This window comes from Bufo gargarizans, chromosome 6 (genome assembly GCF_014858855.1).
Source record: "Bufo gargarizans isolate SCDJY-AF-19 chromosome 6, ASM1485885v1, whole genome shotgun sequence".
NCBI lineage: Eukaryota > Metazoa > Chordata > Amphibia > Anura > Bufonidae > Bufo > Bufo gargarizans.
This window is the reverse complement of record NC_058085.1, coordinates 278668920-278689840: the sequence shown is the minus strand read 5'-3', so window position 1 is coordinate 278689840 and position 20921 is coordinate 278668920. Positions and strand designations below refer to the sequence as shown.

Sequence of the window (20921 nt, the reverse complement as noted above, 5' to 3'; positions counted from 1 at the left end):
GTTCCAGTCGTGTGGCTGTGGCAGGTAAGCGTGTTATGGGTTTCGCTTACCTGCCAACTCCATTTGCTGTATGTGTTCCCCACTCCTTGCAGCTTGGCCTCAGATAGAGACTCCTGTTGCTCCATGACTAGGATGAACAGGTTGTCTCTTCCCTGCTCCTTGGTGAGGGATTATCAGGGCGACTCAGAGTCTCTACGAAATCCAGAGTATAAGCCGTCCTACCATCGGGGTCCGCTCATATGGTGAGGAGTCAGGGAGAGGATTAGGGACGTTGTAGGAGGTGACCTGCTCCCTTATTACTCCTTTTGGCCAGGCTGATCCCCTTTCACCCTTTGACACCGCATGGTTGGCGGTTTCCCCCACTCCCCACCGTGACAAAAACACTAAACAAGAATGGATTTCATGGGCGGATACCACAGAGGAAGCCACTGCTGTCCCAAAAAAATCATTGCTGCACGTTTACAGTTTGCACAAGAGCACCTGGATGTTCCACATTAGTACTGGCAAAATATTCTGTGGACAGATGAAACCAAAGTTGAGTTGTTTGGAAGAAACACACAACACTATGTGTGGAGAAAAAGAGGCACAGCACACCAATATCAAAACCTCATTCCAACTGTGAAGTATAGTGGCGGGGGCATCATGGTTTGGGGCTGCTTTGCTGCGTCAGGGCCTGGACGGATTGCTATCATCGAAGGAAAAATCAATTCCCAAGTTTATCAAGACATTTTGCAGTAGAACTTAAGGCCATCTGTCCATCAGCTGAAGCTCAACAGAAGATGAGTGTTGAAACAGGACATGGACCCAAAGAATAGAAGTAAATCAACAACAGAATGGCTTAAACAGAAGAAAATACGCCTTCTGGAGTGGCCCAGTCAGAGTCCTGACCTTAACCCGATTAAGATGCTGTGGCATGACCTCAAGAAAGTGATTAACACCAGACATCCCAAGAATATTGCTGAACTGAAACAGTTCTGTAAAGAGGAATGGTCAAGAATTACTCCTGACCGTTATGCATGTCTGATCTGCAACTACAGGAAACGTTTGGTTGAAGTTATTGCTGCCAAAGGAGGTTCAACCAGTTATTAAATCCAAGGGTTCACATACTTTTTCCACCTGCACTGTGAATGTTTACATGGTGTGTTCAATAAAAACATGGTAACATTTAATTATTTGTGTGTTATTAGTTTAAGCAGATTGTGATTGTCTATTGTTGTGTCTGCAGCGGCCAAACAATTACAATCTATTTAGCGCAGGTTGCACTAAAAATATATATTGCTGCCAGATACAACTATAGTCCTTAAAAGAACTGTTGGATCTCTAACAATTACACGCAATTTAGCACAGGTTGCGCTAAAAATTATATTATTAGCGCAAAAGTCCTTAAAAAGACTTTTGGGTCTCTCTAGCAATTCCACGCAATTTAGCACAGGTTGCCCTAATAATTATATTGTTGCTAGATACAACAATAGTCCTTAAAAGGACTTGGGTCTCTAACAAGTTTTTTCAATAAAAATATTAGTATTTCACCCCCTACACTATCTGTCCCTTCTTCAGCACAGCTCTCCCTGACTAAGACTGAGCCGAACACGTGTCATCGGGTGCTCTATATATATATATATACAGTGGCGTAGGGCTCGCCATAGCAACCATAGCAGTGGCTATGGGGCCCTACGCCACTGGGGGCCCGTCCGGGCCGCCTTCTGTTGATTTTTATATTTTTTTATATTTACACACACACTACACACAGGCAGCCAGGCCCGAGCCGCGGACCGCCCGCCCTCTACACTAGTGGGCGGTCTGCGGCTCGGGCTTGGCTGGGGACAAGGAGTCAGGACTGGAGCAGGGCGCACGCAGGGCTGGGCCGACACAGAGGCTGGGGAGGCTCCAGCCAGGCCACTGAGTAACTAAGAAGATCCATCTGATCATATTCTAACCCCCATGCGTTCCCATGGTGACAGGGACGCTTGCCTGGGGGTTAGAATATACAGGGCCACGCCGCTCACAGGAGCACATTTATAAACTAATCAGTAACTTTAACTTGAATGATCATTGACATTGCTGATCTCTTTACTTGGATTGGATTTGGATACCTTACTCTTAGCTCCGGTAACGGTAACAGCAGGCAGTGCAGGCGGGCGGCGCTCACTCACTGACGTCATGCGCCTGCTCCTCCCACTAGGCAGCGCAGGCGTGACGTCAGTGAGTGAGCGCCGCCCGCCCACACTGCCTGCTGTTACCGTTACCGGAGCTAAGAGTAAGGTATCCAAATCCAATCCAAGTAAAGAGATCAGCAATGTCAATGATTAAAGTTAAAGTTACTGATTAGTTTATAAATGTACTCCTGTGAGCGACGGGGAGGGGGATCTGTGGATGTTACTGTTTAGGGGAGGGGGATCTGTGGATGGCACTATTTAGGGGAGGGGGATCTGTGGATGGCACTGTTTAGGGGAGGGGGATCTGTGGATGGCACTATTTAGGGGAGGGGGATCTGTGGATGGCACTATTTAGGGGAGGGGGATCTGTGGATGGCACTATTTAGGGGAGGGGGATCTGTGGATGGCACTATTTAGGGGAGGGAGATCTGTGGATGGCACTGTTTAGGGGAGGGGGATCTGTGGATGGCACTATTTAGGGGAGGGGGATCTGTGGATGGCACTATTTAGGGGAGGGGGATCTGTGGATGGCACTGTTTAGGGGAGGGGATCTGTGGATGGCACTGTTTAGGGGAGGGGATCTGTGGATGGCACTATTTAGGGGAAGGGGATCTGTGGATGGCACTATTTAGGGGAGGGGGATCTGTGGATGGCACTATTTAGGGGAGGGGATCTGTGGATGGCACTATTTAGGGGAGGGGGATCTGTGGATGGCACTATTTAGGGGAGGGGGATCTGTGGATCGCACTATTTAGAGGAGGGGGATCTGTGGATGGCACTATTTAGGGGAGGGGGATCTGTGGATGGCACTATTTAGGGGAGGGGGATCTGTGGATGGCACTATTTAGGGGAGGGGGATCTGTGGATGGCACTATTTAGGGGAGGGAGATCTGTGGATGGCACTGTTTAGGGGAGGGGGATCAGTGATGGCACTGTTTAGGGGAGAGGGATCTGTGGATGGCACTATTTAGGGGAGGGGGATCTGTGGATGGCACTATTTAGGGGAGGGGGATCTGTGGATGGCACTATTTAGGGGACGGAGATCTGTGGATGGCACTGTTTAGGGGAGGGGGATCTGTGGATGGCACTGTTTAGGGGAGAGGGATCTGTGGATGGCACTATTTAGGGGAGGGGGATCTGTGGATGGCACTATTTAGGGGAGGGGGATCTGTGGATGGCACTATTTAGAGGAGGGGGATCTGTGGATGGCACTATTTAGGGGAGGGGGATCTGTGGATGGCACTATTTAGGGAGGGGGATCTGTGCATGGCACTGTTTAGGGGAGGGGGATCTGTTACTGGCACTGTTTAGGGGAGGGGGATCTGTGGATGGCACTGTTTAGGGGAGGGGGATCTGTGGATGGCCCTGTTTAGGTGAGGGGGATCTGTGAATGGCACTGTTTAGGAGAGGGGGTTCTGTGGATGGCACTGGGGGGGTGGGGCATAAAATTATTTTTGCTATGGGGCCCATGCATTTCTAGCTACGCCCCTGCATATATATATATATATATATATATATATATAAAACGCGTTCCGGCCAGCCAATCACTGTAATGCCAGTAGCCAACATGGCTACGGCATTACAGTGAATGGCAGTACCTACCTGCATGTTTATTGGCTGCGTAGCAGCCAACAAACGTGCGGGGAGGAGACTCGAGCATCGACTACCGCTATGTGCTGAGCATAGTGATGCTCGAGCCAAACTGGTGTTAAACTGTTTTGACTGGGAATTATAGGGATTTGATGTTTTTATTTTATTTAAACATTGTATTTCCCTTTTTGCAGTCTCGACAGTGGACTTGGACAATGTGTTGTATACTGACAGGCAATTTATTAGTAGTTTACTGATAGGTAGCTTATTAGACCCTGCTACTGGCATATGTACATGACAAAATACTCCAAAGTGAAGAGCACTTCAAGTAGAAAGTTGATAGGTGCCCATCTCCTGGGGTGTAGGTTCAATGCCCCATAAGCAGGATAATCCAAATAAAATACATAGATAGAGACAGCGCATCCCTCGTCTTGACTTCATTCCAGAGGCAACGTTTCGGCTAAAAAGCCCTTTATCAAGTATCATGCTTGACAAATGCTTTTTAGCCAAAACTTCTGGAATAAAATCAACACAAGGGAGGTGCTGTCCCCGTCTATTTATTTCATATGTACATGACAGAACTGAGAGCCATTGTTAGATCCACTAGTTGCCTTAGCAACCATCAACACACAGCAATCACATAATAAGGGTCAATGGTATGACAGAGAGATTCCTGCTTCCTCTTCATTACAGTATGTGTTGTCTCTTCTGTAGCAGTGACATGGTATAATTACAAGTACTCATTCCATATTAGTAATTACACTGCACTCCCAAGACAACAGGAAGTGTAATGAAGAGGAAGCAAAGCTCACATGGAGCACCTCTTCTTCTTCAAACAGCTGATCAGTTGTGGAAAAGTCATCAACAGTACAAACAGGCTGCATAATACCTTTAAACTGCCAGGATTGGATACAACCAGGGGTCGAGTGGAGGGGGAACGCATGGGAACGGCGTTCCTGCACTTTTTTCATGGCAGGAACGCCGTTCCCTTTCAGCCTCAAGCCAGGAGAACACAGCTGAATCAGATTCACAGGGGGAGACGGAGCGTACTGTGCAGGGCAGGTTAAGGGAGGAAGCTGAGAGGAAGCTGTCTGTGCGGTGCCGCTGCCTGCGACTCCTCTCATGGCGCCCCGCCCCCTAATGACATCATCTCCTTCACTACGAGATCATTTAGAATGTCTTTTAGAAAAGTTTGTCCTGGGATTCGAACTCACAACCTCTACACATCAGAGGAAGGCATTTACCCTCACAGCCATGAAAGCTGTCTAGGTAGTTGCTTTAAAAAAAAAAAAAAAAAAAAAAAAAAAAAATATATATATATATATATTAGACTTCTACTTATACCTAGTGTACTGATACCTAGTGTACAACCATACACATGACAGCTGTCCACTGTGTATGGATGTAGCAGAGCTGGGTGTGTTGGGGTAGCTGTCATGTGTATGGTTGTACACTAGGTATCAGTACACTAGGTATAAGTAGAAGTCTTTTTTTTTTTTTTTTTTTAAGTAGCTACCTAGACAGCTTTTATGGCTATGAGGGTAAATGCCTTGCCTCTGATGTGTAGAGGTCATGAGTTCAAATCCCAGGACAAACTTTTCTAAAAGTGTTTTTTTTTTTTTTATAAGACTTCTACTGATACCTAGTTTACTGATACCTAGTGTACAACCATACCCATGACAGCTGCCCACTGTGTATGGATGTAGCAGAGCTGGGTGTGTTGGGGCAGCTGTCATGTGTATGGTTGTACACTAGGTATCAGTACACTAGGTATAAGTAGAAGTCTTAGTTTGTTTTTTTTAAGCAACTACCTCAACAGCTTTTATGGCTGTGAGGTTAAATGCCTTGCCTGTAATGTGTAGAGGTCATGAGTTTGAATCCCAGGACAAACTTTTCTAAAAGTGTTTTTTTTTTTTTTTTTCTGATACTTCTACTGATACCTAGTGTACTGATACCTAGTGTACAACCATACACATGACAGCTGCCCCAACACACCCAGCTCTGCTACATCCATACACAGTGGGCAAAGTTACCTACAGTAGAAGTCTTATATTATTTTTTTTTTTAAGTAACAAGCTAGACAGCTTTCATAGCTGTGAGGGCATATGCCTTGCGTCTGCTATGTAGAGATCATGAGATCGAATCCCAGGACAAACTTTTCTAAAAGTGTTATTTTTTTTATTTTATTTTTAGTCCGCAGCGACACAAATTACAGCATGCTAGGGGGGGGGGGTTGCAGTGGATCTCGGGTGAGTTCCCACACTTTTTTTCCCAGGACTTGACCCCTGGATACAACCCCAATCCTGCCGCTAATCTCATGGGTGCACTCACAGCACCCGCAAGATCTGCTTGATGAAAAATGAAATCACAGGGCAGGAACTAGCACGCAACTATCATGTACATTTTTGTCATAGGACAGGAAGGGGTACCTTTTGCTTTAGTGACATCATTGGTTGCCCATCAATGGTTGTCATGTGGCTCATGTCCTTCTCAATTCTGTTTCCATGAGGTTCAAGTTTCCTTTCTTTAAAGTCATCACTTGACAAAGAAGCATAAACTGAACATGACTTTTCCTTTTGCTCTGCTGGAAGGGGCAGACATCTGTTCAGCCAGCACCATGTAGACTTAGGTTCCGTGTTCATTGTTGAAAAAGTGACCTGTGTGACCTTGATGCTATAGATACCTGATGATGAAGAGGTGCATGTTGTGGAGAATGATGAGTTTTCCTGGTTTAGAAATCCAGTTATATTAAGTGGTTTCCAAATATTTCCTCCAGGCTGAATTATATCTAAAAGCAATGGATCGTGAGGCAGTTTTTTAACCTCACTGGTTGACATGGTGTCAGTGCTTATTAATGACATAGAAGACTTTAAATCAATGTGTTTAGATATTAGGTCTTTCACCGCTCTATGGTCCTCAAAAGTGTTATGTCTCTCTAGATATGTGTTATTTAACCTGACTTTTTGATACTGACTTCCCTGAGTGTCTAAGCTTTTGTTCTGTGCTAGATTTTGGGAAATCTTAGAGGAACAACATATAGGAACACACTCTTCAATAAGATTTATCTTCCCAAAAGGGGCTATTACAGAGTCCTGTGTCAGTTTTGGCTGGTTTTCAATAAAGATTTGATGACATCCTTTGGTTGGAGCATGAAGAGAGTTTGAATTGGTATCTTCTGTAACATTGATCAAATCACTTGAGAAACTAGCACAAACTGTAGGCTGGTTTGACTGTAAAACAGATTTGTCCACAGAAGTTTCAGCGTAATTAAATTTAATTAAGTATCTTGGAGAAAATAACATTCCTTTCAATGTTGATGACGATTCAGTTGTTAGAATAACATGCTGACCTTTTTTTGAGTGTGCTGGTATTTGTCCAGAATCTTCTTGGGAAAGAAAAATATTTTTATTAATGATGGTGGAAAGTGAATGACAAGATACGACTGTGCTAGCTCCACTACCACTTAATGTTCTCATAGTATTTCCACTATCTGTTATGCAGTCGATATTCTTATTCTTAAGGTCAATGGTATCTTCTGGAATGTCCAAGGAAACACTGTATAATATCTCCCCTTTCAACCCGGCCACCTTAATTTTTTTTCTATCCGATGGGGATCTTTCATGGATTTTAAAATTATCAGCTTCTAAATGGTCGTGTCCTTTCAGCTGATTTTCCATTACTACAATATTTGAGTTATCGCAGACACCAGTAGAAGGAGTTGGAACATTTTTTTGAACAGTTTGTTTAACTTTTATATCACCTTTGGACATATTTATACCACTGCTAAATTTAGCTTCTGACACCTTTCCTTGAACATTATTCTCAATATCTAGAGTTATATGGCCATTTCCAATAGATAAAGGAGTATCTATTTCTTTGCTAGCTGAAGTGTTCGCAGAAGAGCAAGTAAACTGCAAACTTGAAGTTGGAGGTGCAACCACTGGTATAGAGCTGAGTTTTTTAGATGGCTTTCCCAGTTCACAAGCTGGTTGTAAGGAAATTTCATTGACGATTATACCTTTAGATTCTGAAGTGTCTTGTTTTGTTTTCTTAACCAGTTCACTCTTTTTAATTTTCTGATAAAACTTCTTAAATGTTTCATCCCCATATATTTGCCACTTTTCATGAGAGAACATGTTTAGTTTTCTTTGTCCACCTTTTTTATTAGCTATTTTCGACTTTGAAGAAAGTTGATCTCCTGTAGCCTTATTCTTTTCCTTTATTTCTTCACAGATGGTGGGGTCAGAACCATTGCAAATTTGCATCTCATCTACAGCTGCTTGTCTAACAAGTCCCCGAGGGTGGCTGCTGGAAAAGTCCACTGTGCAGGCTGTGGCAGTGTTGGAGAGCAATAAATTACCATAGCTGGCATTTAAAGGTTGTTTTCCTGAGCCATGCGATAAAATGTTATGAACATTCAGTCTATCTTTCAGTCTACCACTCTCCACAAATGGCAATGAGTTGCTTCGAGTCAATATTATGTTCTCTATAGTCGTAGAGATCTGAGTTGGCACAGAGTGAAAAAATAAAGGTTTGTTCTTCTCCGATGGAGTAAAAGTAGATTTAGCAGAGCAACTGGACACCTTTTTTCTGTTGGCATCTAGGGACTTAATGTCAAAGTGGAAGGAGTCTTTGAAAGTATATGGCATTGGCAGGTCAATGCTACCTTGCTTTGACAGAGCAGTTTTTCGCGGACGAACATTATCCAAGTGCGTGTTATCCACCACTGCTTTATTCTGAGAGATTAGCATGGAGATACGTTCCTCCAAGTTCTTCTTGTTTGAGGATGCAGCCTTATCCTCACCGTACCCAGAGCCAATACCAAGCATGTTCTCTGATTCAATACTGCACTCGCTAAGGCTATGAAGAGGGCTTCCAGAAAACATTTGAAGATCTGCACTGTCCGAGTGGGATAAGTACCCAGAATCTGTGCTTTCGCATTTTTTTAGTTTCCTTTCAGATGGGGAAGAGTCCCATTGCTTATCTACACAGGCTTCATGTTGCCTCTGTAATTGACCGTGTCTACTTGAACCTGTAGACTTTGGATCTATCACTGTTCTTTGTAGGTTTGGCATACCTGGTGAGAAAATGGTCTGAGATAAATAATCAGAATCTCCATGTGACTTGTCATAGATCTTTGCAGATGACAGTATACATGCATCTCCTTTGCTTCCTTCTAAACAATCATTCTCTAGGACACCACAGAGATTTTTGTTCTGGATGAAGTGACTGTTATCCATACAAGCATCTCTTGTTCCACTGCTGAGGTCAAGACATGTATTGTGTACAACATGGAGCTTATCATCATGGTAACTACCACAATCAGAATCAAAGCTCTGCTTGGCATTGTTGACATGAGTCTGTGTCCTTCTATGTTTGTAAAGGTTGCTTTGGGTTTTAAATGAGATGCCACATATGTTGCAGGGAAAGGGTCGTTCTCCAGTATGTGAGCGAATGTGCTTCTCTAGGACACTTGGCTTCAAGCAATCCCGGCCACAATGGGCACATATGTGCTTTCCAATACTCTTTGATTTTCCTGGGCTTGCACCAATGAGGCTGGCTGGGGAATTCGGATTCAGAATAGGTAAATTGTTCATAATGTTCAGTGTGATAGTCTGTGATGGAGGGTTTTGGAGTACAGTTTGAGGCTGAGGGGTAAATATGACAGACAGGTTGGCATTTTCAATGGCAAAGCTTGTACCACCTGATGCCAGTTGAAAGGGTGCCTGCTGACCTTCCTGTTGGGCAATTTGAACCACGGGCAGACTTATTCCATTTAGAACCACAGCTTGTGGAGATCTTCTTTCATCTACCTTGGAGGATTGGTTGTTATGGATGCTTGACAGCGCATCAGATGTGCGTGAAGGCCATGCAAAGCTTGAGGACAAAACTGACACGTTTGATGCATCCATTTCTAAAGGCTCCTCTGCTGTATCTGCAGGTAAAATGGAAAAATATGACTTTAAACAAGGAGTTGGAATGTTATTACATCTACAAGATGGAGATTTTGGTTATCATATGGAAAACATAAAATAGGAGTGCAAAATACTACAATGCAAAGGTTCACCATAAAAGAACACATACAGTTACAAATCTAATGAAGAAGAAACTGTTATATGTGTATAGCATGCCAATATAGTGATATTTCTACCTTAAAAAAAACCTCAATGCCCATTGTTTGGTCGTAACAGTGGTGTCAGAATAAGGGGTGTAGCCTTTACAGTCACACTCTGGCCTTAATGCCTGAAGGGGCTCGACAGCTTCTCAGCCACGTCAGTGGAAACCAGTACACAGGACCCATGCAGTCATTTTAAATTCACTACAATGGAATTCTAAGTTATTATATTGGCACTGACTCAACACATCTGTGCGTTACAAGGACACACATTGATTTAAGTGGGAACTGTGAGATGCTGTACGAAAGTGATCACTTCCTGCTAGGTTCCCCTAAATATTATTGCTGAGTGTCCCAGCACTGGGGTATCCTTCTAACAAAAAGGCGAACAACCCCTTTAAATACATTGCATACCAGTATATCTATAACATATCATACAGCATTAGGTTTAAATAGACATGTATTGCCAATGTAATTTCGAACAGTATTATTCTAACAGTATTATTCTAACCCATTTAATTAAGTAATATCTATTCACTGTAGGTAATATAGTTATAATCACATACTCATTCTGTGCAATGGGGTCTGTGTTTTGACCTTACATTTGGTTAATACTGGCTGATAAACTGTTCTGCTTGGCTTAGCTATGCATATAATGCCAAATATATGAATTATAGTAACTGACAGTCCCATGGCTTGGATCCAGAGAGTCTTCCTTCTATCTGAACCTAATACCCTCGCCAGCAGCACAGTAAGCAGCCAATCGATAACATCTGCTCACAGCTAATAGTATGTAGAGACCATGCTGAGCGAATTACTAGAATAACATATTTATTCATCGCCCTTCCTTAAACATAAGGCGTTTTAAAACACTTACTGACCAAAGCTTCCCATAGATTTACTAGTTTGAACCTTCTTGACTTGACTCCAACCTGAATGTTATGCCTGACAGATTATTGGCGCTGTGACTTAAAGGAACACTCCCAAAATTGAAACGCAGTGGGATGACAAGTGCAGGGCCTATTATTATTATTATTATTATTGCCACCTCCAGAACCTGCAAAAGGCAAAACACAGGGTTTACGTTTTGTCTTTAGTGTTGCACAGCTGCCACTTGACTGCACTATGACATGATGTACACAGTCAGGACAGTGCAGCGTGGGCCTGGAGAAGATCAGGGCGCGCGACTGCAGGTGAGACCAATGAACCTGGAGAATAGTGGCGGAGCAGGGGAGGTAATGTGAGGTCTGATACGGTCTGACATGGTCTAAAAGGGTTTTAATCTGAAGTCTGATATGGGGATCTAACATCTAACATGGTTTGATGGAGGTCAGATCTGAGGTTTGATATGGCGGTCTGGTTTGAGGATCTGATAAGGGGGTCTGAGGATCTGATATGGGGATCTGATGTAAGGGTGTGATATGGAATTCTGATTTGAGATCTGATACTAGGTTTTGATTTGAGGTCTGATATGGGGGTCTGATCTGATTTGGGGGTCTGATATGGGGTCTTATTTGAGGATTGATATGGGGGTCTGATCTGAGGTGTGATATGGGGATCTGATCTGAGGATCTGATATGGGGGTCTCATCTGAAAGGCAAGGGGATATGAAGTGGGTATTTTTGTACTGGAACACATTATAAGAGGGTATTTTTGTATTGGCGCAAATTATAAGAGGGTATTTTTGTACTGGCACACATTATAAGGAGAATTATTACTACTTGGGGAATATGGGGAACATGATTACTAGTATGGGCACAGTGGGGGCATTATTATAATTGGAGGCACTGTTAACACTATGCACTCTGGCTGATAATTATTTCTATTGGTGGGACTTTGGGAAGCACTAATACCGTGGGGGAACCCTTGCACAGTATCAGCTTAGCATAATTATTTTTAGGGACACTATTAATGTCAGGGACACTATTTACTGGGCGCAGTTATTTTTGGGGCACTGTGTATCAATAATTATTGAAGGGGGGCAATGTCTGTGTAATACTAATATTTTCAGGGGGGGCTGTTTCCTCAGTATAGTACTGGAGAATACAGTGGTCCCTGTATTGGGGGTGGCAAGATGGAGTGTTGGAAAGGTGGTAAGAAGATGGAAAAGTAGGAAACTAAGATGTCTGTTTGTCAAACCCTGCACAGACAAGTAATGGCTGAAAGAAATAATCATGGCATTTTGGTCTTAATGGAGAACATGAGGAAAGAGAATACCTAAATCAGAGGAGATGTAACTGGATGTAAGAGGTATGTGGCGCTGTATTACCCTGTATGCTTTATAGCACAGTATGTAATGTTTTCCAAGTATATCTTTAACAGTAGGGCTGGAGTGAAGGGGTTAGGTTGAGAATTTGGCATGGGGGGGTGCAGTTTTTAAATTTTTTGCCTCAGGCAGCAGAAAGGCTAGGTGCACCTCTGCCCCTTGCCACAAAGCACTGAGGGAAGGGGGGCTCAAACTCAACTCTTGCAACAGGGCCCATGAGCCTTTAGCTACGCCCCTGCTGGTAGATCTTTTCTGGCTGCTGAAAAGCTGCAAGGTAATGGAACTATTGCACCATGCTGAATATGGGCTCATGCTGATATGAGTACAGCACAACAGACCAGTGGTCACTATGATGCAGTGAGTTCAGGTGAGAGGAGCCACCGTCGGTCCATGAGATACAGGCAACACACGGGCTGAATTTTGCAGACCGAGCACAGTCATGTGCATGAGCCCCAAGTATGTGACCTGTACACACTGGAGGCAGCCATTGTGTTGGATGGCCTAATGTTCATGTGTATCAGTGCTGTATTGATCCGCGGCATACAATCATCAGTAATTGCTATAGTCCTGCTTATTGTACATACCAAGTAGCAGTAACTGGTGACGTGTGCGTTTTAGATGCCAGTCGTAATAAGGCCCTGCGCTGGTGGTGGATCGCCGAAGTTATGTAGGGGAGCTGGCCTCTACATAACTTCGGCGTAGCCACCACCGATTCCAAGTGTAAGCTAAAGGCTATCTTGCTGTCTTACATTTAGACCATTTTGTACGCCTAAGGCCTCTTTCACACTGCCGGTTTTTTTTTCCGTTTTGCGGTCCGTTTTTTTGCGTTCCGTATACGGAACCATTTATTTCAATGGTTCCGCAAAAAAAACTGAATGTGTTCCGTATGCATTCCGTTTCCGTATTTCCGTTTTTCCGTTCCGTTGAAAGATAGAACATGTCCTATATTTGGCCGCAAATCACGGTCCGTGGCTCCATTCAAGTCAATGGGTCCGCAAAAAAAACGGAACACATACGGAAATGCATCCGTATGTCTTCCGTTTCCGTTCCGTTTTTTCTGAACCATCTATTGAAAATGTTATGCCCAGCCAAATTTTTTCTATGTAATTACTGTATACTGTATATGCCATACGGAAAAACGGAACGGAACAACGGAACGGAAACGGAACCACAATGGAAGCAAAAAAACGGAACAACGGATCCGTGAAAAACGGACCGCAAAACACTGAAATGGACATACTGTAGTGTGAAAGAGGCCTAAACCAGACGTAGAAAATTATGAATGAGACAGGACTGCTGGCCACCCCCCCCCCCCTCCCCTTTTTTAGACCTACAGTGAGCAAGGAAGAAGTCACAGATTCTGCTGCAACATGGCGTGCAACAGAATCTGTGTCAGATATACACCACAAAAGTGGCATATATCTGTTCGGAAATGACCCCCTATATGCTTATTATAGTAGTGGTGTGTAGTAGTAGCAGATACCTGGCAGATTTATCTCTTATGTTCAGCCAGGATGTGACACCCAGATATGTTTACTGAGCTGTACCCTACTCAATATACCTGTAATGGATGAGTTTTGGGGTGTACTAGAGTAAAGGTTTCCTATAACTTACCTCTCGACAGGCGCAATGAATCTACAGAGATGTCCTTGTTGCACATTGATAGTATAAACGGTGACGCTCTCACTCAACGAGGGCATATCGTTCTGCTGGGCCAGCTGCAAAAAGAGGAAGCTGAGAAATTCAATTTCAGTTTTTACAACCTTGTCACTTGGAAACAGAAACCGCTGACACCTTTAACCCTAACGTTACCAAGCAGAAACTCCAGTTATGCTACCCATATATAACAGCTTACAATATAAGTATGTCATATAAGATATATTAGGCCAATATTTACAGTATAAGCTATATTGTCTAACCAGTATAGATAAAGGGGGGCCACATAGAAAACATCAAAATAAGTCTCCCATTATGAATATTTCTATCAATGACAGAAGGCCTTTGATTCTGCTTCGCACTCCAGCCCCTCTCCATGATCCTGGGACAAGTTGCCCAGTTGTTTGACAACAATGCAGTTCCCTTGGGGAGGGAAGTTCTGCAAAACGTATTGCCACCACCTAGTATCAAATGAGATAGGTCTAAAAATGTCAATGAGTCAGTAGAGGATCCTCAAGTTCAAAGAAACAATACATGGCCCTAAAAGGCAGTGCATGACACATGGACAAAGAACACCAAATACAGAGTCCCCATGTAGACGGGGATGACCTTCATAGCCTTCCCTTAGGATAGGCCATCTATATATCATCAGCCAAAGCCCAAGCTCACCAATCAACAGAATTAAGCACTGTTGTATCTTAAATGTGGGACCAGGCACAGTGTGTATCAATGTGGGACCAGGCACAGATAAGTATCACTGTGCCTGGTACTGCAGCACAGCCTCGTTACTTGAATGTTGTGTGCCGCTACCAGACACGGCTACATTCGTGTGGATGTCACTATGCTAGGTACTGCAATGAAAGGGCCACCTAGGTTCAGCAACTGTAGCTGTTTCTTTCTTCATTCCATTAATCTATGAGGGCCATGGGATTGAAATCCCCATTAGTCCTAAGCAGCCCAAATAAACATTGTGTTTGATCCTCAACATTCCTAAATAGGTCCTCAACCTGGCAATGAGTCTTCTGCCCCTTCTTCTGTCACTTAAACACTCTTATCCTTATTGGATCTCCTCTAGGAAAGTCCCCTCCCTTAGTATGTTATTAAAAGCCATCCACCCCAATAGAGCATCCCCCAATGTAGTGCCACCTCTCAGTATCAGTCTGACCTCTGTTCATGCTGGTCTGTGGAGGGGTGTGGGAGTTGTCCACTCCACCCGATTGCCCTTCTCTCTCCCCATCGTATGTCGTATGTTGCCTCTTCTGTTCATGTTTCTTTTTTTTTTTTTTTTTTTTTTCGTGTAGATCACAGCAGTGAGTCAGAAACCCCAAACGTGAGCCTGTGACAAGCACTGAGGGGCGGGCAGCTCTTGTTATGACTCACAATAATGAAATAGCTGAAAATTGGATTGAAATTTATCTAGAAAACAACAAAGACATGAGTCATGATAGATAAATCATGTGCAGAACATTAACCAATACTGTCCACTACAAATGGTTACATATTCACCTAGCATCAGCATCATGTATTATATTGTGACATATGTTGTGTGTATTAGTGTGGACTTCTATAGAGAGGTTTTGTGGAGAAATAGGAGTTGTATGGGACGTTGCCTCTTATATGAACTTGTATAATGTTGGAGGTACAGGAGCAATTATAAAAAGGCACTACTAGTTGCAGATGTGGCCACCTTGTAGACCACGAAATGATGTGGGGTCTAAGAGAACAAGAAGCCCTCCTGCTGCCCCTTGTCAGTGGTACCTACAGTATTACAACTGTATCTGTGTCCTCAGTTCCCTGCTCCACCATTCACATTGTGACTGGTGGTGGCAGGCCGATGAATTGACATAATAGAGCCTATAGCGCCTGGACAGACTGGAGTAGATCTGCAGTGAGAGATCTTCTTCATTTGTCACGGGGAAGGGGCTGGGTGAGTATTCAACCACTAAAGAGGCACCATATTGTATTGGGGAACATAAGGGAGCATTATTTAGTGTTGGGGTGCAAAGGGGATTCATAGTGTGTGAGGGGCACATAAACAGCATTATACTGTATTGTGTTAGAGGCACATAAGGGGGTATTATTCATTGTTGGGATGCATAAGGGGGTATCATATCGTGTGTGGGGCCCATAAGGGGCATCAAATTGTTTTGGGGGAACATAAGGGGGCAATATTCTGTATTGGGGGGCATAAGAGGGGCATCATCATGGTGTGGCACATAAGTGGTGAGGGGCACATAAGGGGGCTTTATATTGTGGCGGAGACTCATAAGATCTCATCATGTTAACAGTGTTATGGAGCAGAAATGCCAAATCTGCCCCTAAATATGCTAATTCGGTTCTCATTGTCCACATTAAGGTGCTATGCTGCCTAAAAGGACAATTAAAAATTTGCTCTTTAGTAATTATTGCTAAAAACATAAACTTCAGTGGTCATCTGACCCTTTCTGGCTAGAATAGAAAGATGGTAGGGCAAAGGAGAGGCCCACAGGTAGAGAGGATCACTCGCCTAGTCTCTATTATTGCTGTCCACACTACCTAACTTCCTAGCTCGAAAGTACTATCCTACAGTTGAATGTATGAGACGCTTGCCACTTATCTGACACACAGGGTTGCCAATTGTCCAGAAATATCTGGACAGTCTGTAAAAATAGGTAACTTTTTTCCTGTGTCCATGAAAAAAAAAAAATAGATGTATCCATGATTTTTTTGAGGTTGGTGGTACTTGACTAGATTATTTTGGTGGTAATAATCATTATTTTGCAGCTTACAGTAAATGCTGCTAATGAGTTCCTATCAGTATATTCAGGGCTGGCGTTCGGGGGGACAAACAGGGCAAGTAGATATGCTGTTAGATACTTAAGTAGGCTGAGTGAGTGTGGGAGTCTTTTTTTATTTTTTTATTCCTTTATTGTTCTCCTGCACATGCTCCCCAGTGTCTCTCTACCATGCTGCTGTGGTCCCTGTAAGAACTGTCACCGCTGCTGCCCCCCCCCCCCCCCCACTGCCCTCAACTACTGATGGTCACTGACCTGTCAGCTCTGTGTTTCCCCTGTGCCCCCCCTGTGTGCTGTGCCCCCTCCTGTGTGCTCCCTGTGCCCCCTCCTGTCGGCTCCATGTTCCCCCTCCTGTGTGCTCCATGTTCCCCGTCCTTTATGCTCCCTGTGCCCCCTCCTGTGTGCTCCCTGTGCCCCATCCTGTGTGCTCCCTGTGCCTCCTCCTGTGTGCTCCCTGTGCCCCCTCCTGTGTGCTCCCTAAACAGCACAACTAAAGGGCACAACTAAACAGCATGCTCGTGTGGTGCTTGTGACGTGGCCATGCTACATTCAATTACCGCATGGCTGTCTGGGCCATAGAGGGCTCTAGTTAAACTAATGAAGACTTTATTGTTTAGGTGGTCTGCATTGTTATTGGGGGGGGGGGGGGGCCGCGTTGGAGTATTTTTTTTTTCAGGACTTGGGGGGGGGAGCAGACCAGATCCCCCATAACAGTGTGTCCTCCACAGATCCCCAATAACAGTGTGTCATCCACAGATCCCCCATAACAGTGTCATCTACAGGTCCCCCATAAGTGTGTCACCCACAGATCCCTCATAACAGTGTCATCCACAGATACCACATAACAGTGTCATCCATAGACCCCCCATAACAGTGTGTTAACCACAGATCTCCCATAACAGTGTGTCATACATAGACCCCCATAACAGTGTGTCATCCACAGGTCCCCCATAAAAGTGTCATTCACAGGTCCCCCATAACAGTGTGTCATTCACAGGTCCCCCATAACAGTGTGTCATTCACAGGTCCCCCATAACAGTGTGTCATCCACAGGTCCCCCATAACAGTGTGTCATCCATAGACCCCCATAACAGTGTGTCATCCACAGGTCCCCCATAACAGTGTGTCATCCACAGGTCCCCCATAACAGTGTGTCATCCACAGGTCCCCCATAACAGTGTGTGATCTACAGGTCCCCCATAACAGTGTGTCGTCCACAGGTCCCGCATAACAGTGTGTCATCCGTAGACCCCCATAACAGTGTGTCATCCACAGATCCCCCATAACAGTGTGTCATCCACAGGTCCCCCATAACAGTGTGTCATCCACAGGTCCCCCATAACAGTGTGTCATCCACAGGTCCCCCATAACAGTGTGTCATCCACAGGTCCCCCATAGCAGTGTGTCATCCACAGGTCCCCCATAGCAGTGTGTCATCCACAGGTCCCCCATAGCAGTGTGTCATCCACAGGTCCCCCATAGCAGTGTGTCATCCACAGGTCCCCCATAGCAGTGTGTCATCCACAGGTCCCCCATAACAGTGTGGCATCCACAGGTCCCCCATAACAGTGTGGCATCCACAGGTCCCCCATAACAGTGTGGCATCCACAGGTCCCCCACAGCAGTGTGTCATCCACAGGTCCCCCATAACAGTGTGTCATCCACAGGTCCCCCATAACAGTGTGTCATCTACACGTTCTCCATAATAGTGTGCATTATCTCCATTCACTGCTATGACATTTCAAAAAATAGCAGAGCCAGTGATCATCTATTATCAGAACACTCATAGCATAATGGAGGATGACCATGCATGCACTTTGTGCTCTCCCTTCACTTCAGGGGCCCAGATGGGACAGCCCCTTTTTTTTCAGCTTGCAGTTTTATAAACAGAAGTGCCCTGGACATTCATAACGCGGGGTCCATGTGGGAAGGAATAAAAATCCACACCAAAAAGTGTTTTCTAAAATGCATCAGAAAAAAACACATAAAAAGAAAAAGGATGCGGAATCTGCATTAGGTTTTTTTAAGCACAGAAAATACTCTGTGTGAACATACCCAAAGAGGCTGCAGGATCAGCAGTTTACAGTGGAAAGGCTAAAGAGAAATGACGTCTACAATCAGCTGCTGTGGATGCAACTGCTGTCCGTGCCTACAAAGTTCTGTCAAACTGCTAGTCCAATATTTCAGGATTTGGGGCCCCACTTAAAATTTTGCCCACGGTCACACTTTGTCTAAAACAAGCATATTGAGCTAGAGACATGTACAGTATTACTTATCATCTTTATCGTTCATTATGGTTTTCAAACTGTGATCTTGGGATAAATTGTCCAGAAAAAAGAAAAATTCTGCCTACACATCTTGGGGGAGATTTATAAAAACTGGTGCAAAGGAATACTGGCTTAGTTGCCCATAGCAACCAATCAGCTTCCATCTTTCATTTTCTAAAGGAGCTCTGAAAAATGAAAGGTGGAATCTGATTGGTTGCTATGGGCAACTAAACCAGTATTCCTTTGCACCAGTTTTGATAAATCTCCACCCTCGTGTCTCTTTTTTGACTAACCCATAATCGTAGGTAGCAATAATAGGGACAAGTCGCGTGATGACATTTTTTACTGCCTGGCCCTGTCAATGAAAGCGTAGAGGGCGCAGCAGTTACGGAGAGAGCTGAGCCTCTAGGTGTAACGGGGGCGTTACCATTTCACCTAGAGGCTCTGCTCTCTCTGTAACTGCTGCGCCCTCTACACTTTGATTGACAGTACTAGGTATGATCAAGTTTTCACTGCCTGGCCCTGTCAATCACAGTGTAGAGGGTGTAGCAGTTGCAGAGAGAGCAGAGAATATAGGTGTAACGGCAACGCCCCCATTGCTCCTAGAGGCTCATTTGCATACATAAAATATCATTTTTCTCAGCCATGCAGGCACATATATACATTGGACCATCACAGATGTCTTCAGCTGCCAAGTGCACATGTAACAGGTCAGCCAGTTTGATAGATGCAGAGGATAAACTGTGAAACAGTTTTATTGAAGATCAATTGGAAGAATGCTTTTTAGATCAAAATAAATAAAATTCCCTTTAAACAAAGAAAATGCTCCTAAGGTGTCCATAGCCTTTAAGAACCAAGCCTCCTCTTGTACCTATCCAAAGCACGATCAATGTCACTAAACCCGTCTGTACTTTCAAAGTCCCCTCACCCTCTTCACTCCGACCCTGCATCTTCATGAGTGTAAGGCCTCATGCACACGACAGTATTTTTTCACTGTCCGCAAAACGGGGTTCCGTTGGTCCGTGATCCGTGACCGTTTTTTCGTCCGTGGGTCTTCCTTGTTTTTTGGAGGATCCACGGACATGAAAAATGAAAAAAAAATCTAAGTCAAGTTTGCCATTGAAATTATAGGAAAAAACGGACACGGATCACGGACACGGATCACGGACGCGGATGACAATCTTGTGTGCATCCGTGATTTTCACGGACCCATTGACTTGAATGGGTCCGTGAACCGTTGGCCGTGAAAAAAATAGGACAGGTCCTATTTTTTTCACGGCCAGGAAAAACGGATCACGGATGCGGCTGCCAAACGGTGCAGTTTCCGATTTTTCCACGGACCCATTGAAAGTCAATGGGTCCGCAAAAAAAAATGGTAAACGGCACAACGGCCACGGATGTACACAACGGTCGTGTGCATGAGGCCTAAGGCCTCATGCACACGACCGGTTTTTTTTAAGGTCCGCAAAAACGGGGTCCGTAGGTCCGTGATCCGTGACCGTTTTTTCGTCCGTGGGTCTTCCTTGATTTTTGGAGGATCCACGGACATGAAAAATGAAAAAAAAATCTAAGTCAAGTTTGCCATTGAAATTATAGGAAAAAACGGACACGGATCACGGACACGGATCACGGACGCGGATGACAATCTTGTGTGCATCCGTGATTTTCACGGACCCATTGACTTGAATGGGTCCGTGAACCGTTGGCCGTGAAAAAAATAGGACAGGTCCTATTTTTTTCACGGCCAGGAAACACGGATCACGGATGCGGCTGCCAAACGGTGCATTTTCAGATTTTTCCACGGACCCTATGAAAGTCAATGGGTCCGCGAAAAAAAACGGAAGACGGCACAACGGCCACGGATGCACACAACGGTCGTGTGCATGAGGCCTAAATGTAAGAATCAGGGCAGAAAGTGAATGCATATATCTTCTATAGAGCATGCAAAACATGCATCCAATGTGCTTATTTCTTAAAGGGGTATTCTGGTTTCAGCAAATAAGGCTTATACATTATAGGATGATAAGTTATAAAATTTTCTAAACTAATACTTTGAGTATCAATTCCTTACTACAGTATTTTCAAGATCTCTTTTTG

General features: G+C 44.3%; 1 protein-coding gene across 3 annotated transcripts in view; it reads right to left on the bottom strand.

Annotated features, from left to right (window-relative positions):
- The window catches only part of ZNF831 (zinc finger protein 831), a 174589-nt gene extending 159553 nt beyond the window's left edge, over positions 1-15036 (bottom strand). For all 3 annotated transcript variants that reach the window (XM_044300155.1, XM_044300156.1, XM_044300157.1), the window contains exons 1-3: positions 14949-15036; positions 13742-13845; positions 6176-9681 (exon numbers count right to left, since the gene is read on the bottom strand). In XM_044300155.1, the coding sequence (XP_044156090.1) occupies positions 6176-9681; positions 13742-13787 (3552 nt within the window). In that variant the 5' untranslated portion in view covers positions 13788-13845; positions 14949-15036. The remainder of the gene's footprint in view (positions 1-6175; positions 9682-13741; positions 13846-14948) is intronic.
- Positions 15037-20921: the final 5885 nt, after the last annotated feature.